General features: G+C 57.8%; 1 protein-coding gene and 1 pseudogene across 1 annotated transcript; both read left to right on the plus strand.

The window, feature by feature from the left end:
* Positions 1-18: 18 nt before the first annotated feature.
* Positions 19-950, plus strand: LOC130585503 (E3 ubiquitin-protein ligase RNF19B-like; the record flags this gene model as incomplete). Its single annotated transcript, XM_057386040.1, has 3 exons — positions 19-178; positions 262-448; positions 561-950. Coding segments are annotated over 3 exons (507 nt in total), but the record flags the coding sequence as incomplete, so codon positions are not given.
* Positions 951-1,752: 802 nt separating this feature from the next.
* LOC130585502 (uncharacterized) lies at positions 1,753-2,648 on the plus strand (annotated as a pseudogene).
* Positions 2,649-2,917: the final 269 nt, after the last annotated feature.

Genomic DNA, 2,917 nt, shown 5'->3' on the forward strand with positions numbered 1-2,917 from the left:
ACACCAGGGCTGGGCTGGGCAGTGAGCACACATCCATCCCCAGGCGTTGGTGTGCCCCTGATGCTCACCTACGTGTACGGGACCGTGRTGCTGTCTCTGTGCCGGAGCCGCTGGGGCTGCAGGGGCGGCCGCACGCCCGGAGAGCTCGGCGTGGTGGAACTGGACAACCTGGCCAAACGTGAGTCCCCCAGAGCTGCTGGGCCCTCCCTGCTCCGGCAGAGTGGGCTCTGGGAGCGGGGTGCTCTGTCTCTGTCTCTGCAGTGAACGAGCTGTGGTCAGTGCTGCCCAGCCCCAGGACAGGTGAGGATGGAGCTCCAGACCCTGCAGCCTCTCTGGGCAGCAGCAGCCGCAGCCCTCGGCCGAAGTGGCCGCAGCAGGACAGTCACTCAGCCAGCACGGTGGCCCTGGCAGGGAGCATGCTGAGCGAGGGCCAGGACGTGTCTGACAGGTCAGCACTGACAGGGGGCTGAGGGAGTGGCACATCCCTTCCCAAAACCTCCCCCATTCCCTGCACTGGGCAGGGACAGGATCCCTCACCTCAGGCCCGTGTCTGTCTCCAGGGAAGSTGTCACCATCGAGGTGGAGGTGGCGGTGGAAGCGGTGCCACGTCCTGTCCGGCAGCAGAGCCTCAGCAGTGCCCTGTCCGGGCAGAGCCTCTCTGGGGACTCCCTGGGAGCTCCCAGTGACAGGGGCAGCTCCTCGGGTGTCCCTGTGGAGTGATGGTGGCTGAGGGTGASAGATCCACACACAGAATCTACCACTCTCCTGTGTAGAGCCAGACCCCTCTGCCAGCACCTGCAGCCCCAGGAGGGTCCTGGKKGGTGCCAACTGCACCCAGCACTGCYSCACCCTGCCCCAGCCCTGTCCATCCCTGTTCCAGGGGCACCACTAGGAAATAAAGCTGCTTTCTGAGGGTCCCTCTGTCTCCTGTKGCAAAACTCCCCTGACAGTTATAATAACAGTTTATTATACACTCCCCTGACATGGAGGACAGGCATTGCCTCTGCACTGGGATGAGCACAGAGGTTACAGGGGTGGGCATGGGCTCTGCCCTGCGTGTCCCAACTGGCTGTGGAGTGGCTGTGTCTGCACTGGGATGAGCACAGAGGTTACAGGGGTGGGCATGGGCTCTGCCCTGCGTGTCCCAACTGGGAAGGGCTGCAGGGCTGGGGGAAGGCAGCAGCCCCAGCTCCAATCTGTGGTGCAGATCCCCACAGGGATCCATCCTGCAGCCCAGCCAGGGTGGAGGAGCAGAGGGATAACGTGTGGGCTGTGGGTGGGCACCCATCACCATACAGGCTGTGTACTCTTGGGCAGGGGGATCCTGGCTGCTCTGACTCCACTGCAGCATCCTGAGGAAAAAAAAAACTACTTCTGAATGTTTTGCTGCTCAGAATGACAGAAGGGTTTTAGTTGGAAGGGAGTTTAAATCTCATCTGTGTCCCCTACTGTAGGCAGGGACAACCTCCACTAGACCGAGTTGCTGCAGGCCCTGTCCAATCTGGCCTTGAACAATTCCAGAGATGGGCCAGCCACAGCTTCTCTGGGCACCCTGCACCAGGGCCTCACCACCCTCACAGGGAAGTTCTTCCCAATGTCCCATCTAACCTTCCCCTCTGGCAGTGGGAAGCCATTCCCCCTTRCCCTGTCCCTCCAGGCCCTTGTTCAAAGTCCCTCCAAATTCCTTGGAGCCCCTTTAGGCACTGGAAGTGGCTCTGAGSTCTCCCTGAGCCTTCTCCAGGCTGAACATCACCCAGCTCTCCCAGCCTGTCTCCATAGATGAGGTTTGTGGGTTGGTTCACCTGCCCAGCTTCCTGCAGCTGCTCTGGGGTTCCCATGTCACGGGTTGTGCCTTTGGCAGTGCTTTGCACTGTGGATCTTCCTTTTCCAAAGATGAACTCCCCCGTTCTGGTCCTGGGCTGTTGTCTCAGCTTCATCTGTCCCTCACCAGCCCCGGTGGTGTCTCTGTGTTCCCTTTGACTCCCCTGGTCCCTGGTGGCCCCAAGATTCAGCTCCCCACCGTGTCTGGGGGCTCTGCAGGGAGTTGCTCAGTCTGAGCTGTTTTGGTCTCTGGATTGTCCAGGCTGGGCTCCTGTGTGAACACAAACGGTCCTGGTGCTGCAGTTGGGTTTGTGCTCAGGCTGTCAGGAACTCTGGATGAGCTGCTGTGCTCCCCTGGGATGGGGCTGCCTGAGGAGACCTCCCAAGGAGAATTTTCTCCTTTGCAAAAGTGGGTTTGTTCCCAGGGCATCTTGTACTTCCTGCCAGGTGGGTTTATCTCAGGATCATTCTGGGAAGGAGCTGCTCAGTACCTCATGCTTSCTCCCTGCTATCACTGTCCTGGCCACGGGGACTCCAAATTTTGAATAAACAGAATAAATGGTTACAGGGAGAAGCAGTCCTGAAACAGTGACTTCTGCAGTCCGTGGGAGCCTGAGCTGAAGCAGCTTTGCTTGGTGGCATTAATAACAGTTTGTCTCAGTTCCCAGGTGCTGTCATCCCATTCCTGCCATMATGCATCCATCTCCAGAGGGTTTGGTTTTAAACTTTGTTCGGAGTCGTTAAGGTTTTTGATGCAGGAGTTCTCCCAATCTCTGTGGAGTCCCCAAAATGGCTGATAAGTGGTGACTTCAAATTAGTAATTTGTATTGAGCAGTAACTGCATTTAGATAATTTTCTGTGTGCTCTGTTTTTGTTTTATCATGCTGATTTTCACTCAAAATGCTCTGTGGTGGATCCTGTGCCACACCCAAGGCCCTTCAAGCTGCGGGTGTTTGCCTTACCTTGCTCAGAGAACAGAGCAGGGGTTTACCTTGGCTGCCTGGCAGGTTCAGTGCCAGCAGCTCCCCAGGAACACAGAGCACAGGATCCTGTGCAGGGACACATCCAGATCACCCTGCAGAGCCACTGGAGGCTC

This window comes from Malurus melanocephalus, unplaced genomic scaffold (genome assembly GCF_030028575.1).
Source record: "Malurus melanocephalus ecotype Western Australia unplaced genomic scaffold, MMel_1.1 scaffold_901, whole genome shotgun sequence".
In the NCBI taxonomy this organism is placed as follows: Eukaryota; Metazoa; Chordata; class Aves; order Passeriformes; family Maluridae; genus Malurus; species Malurus melanocephalus.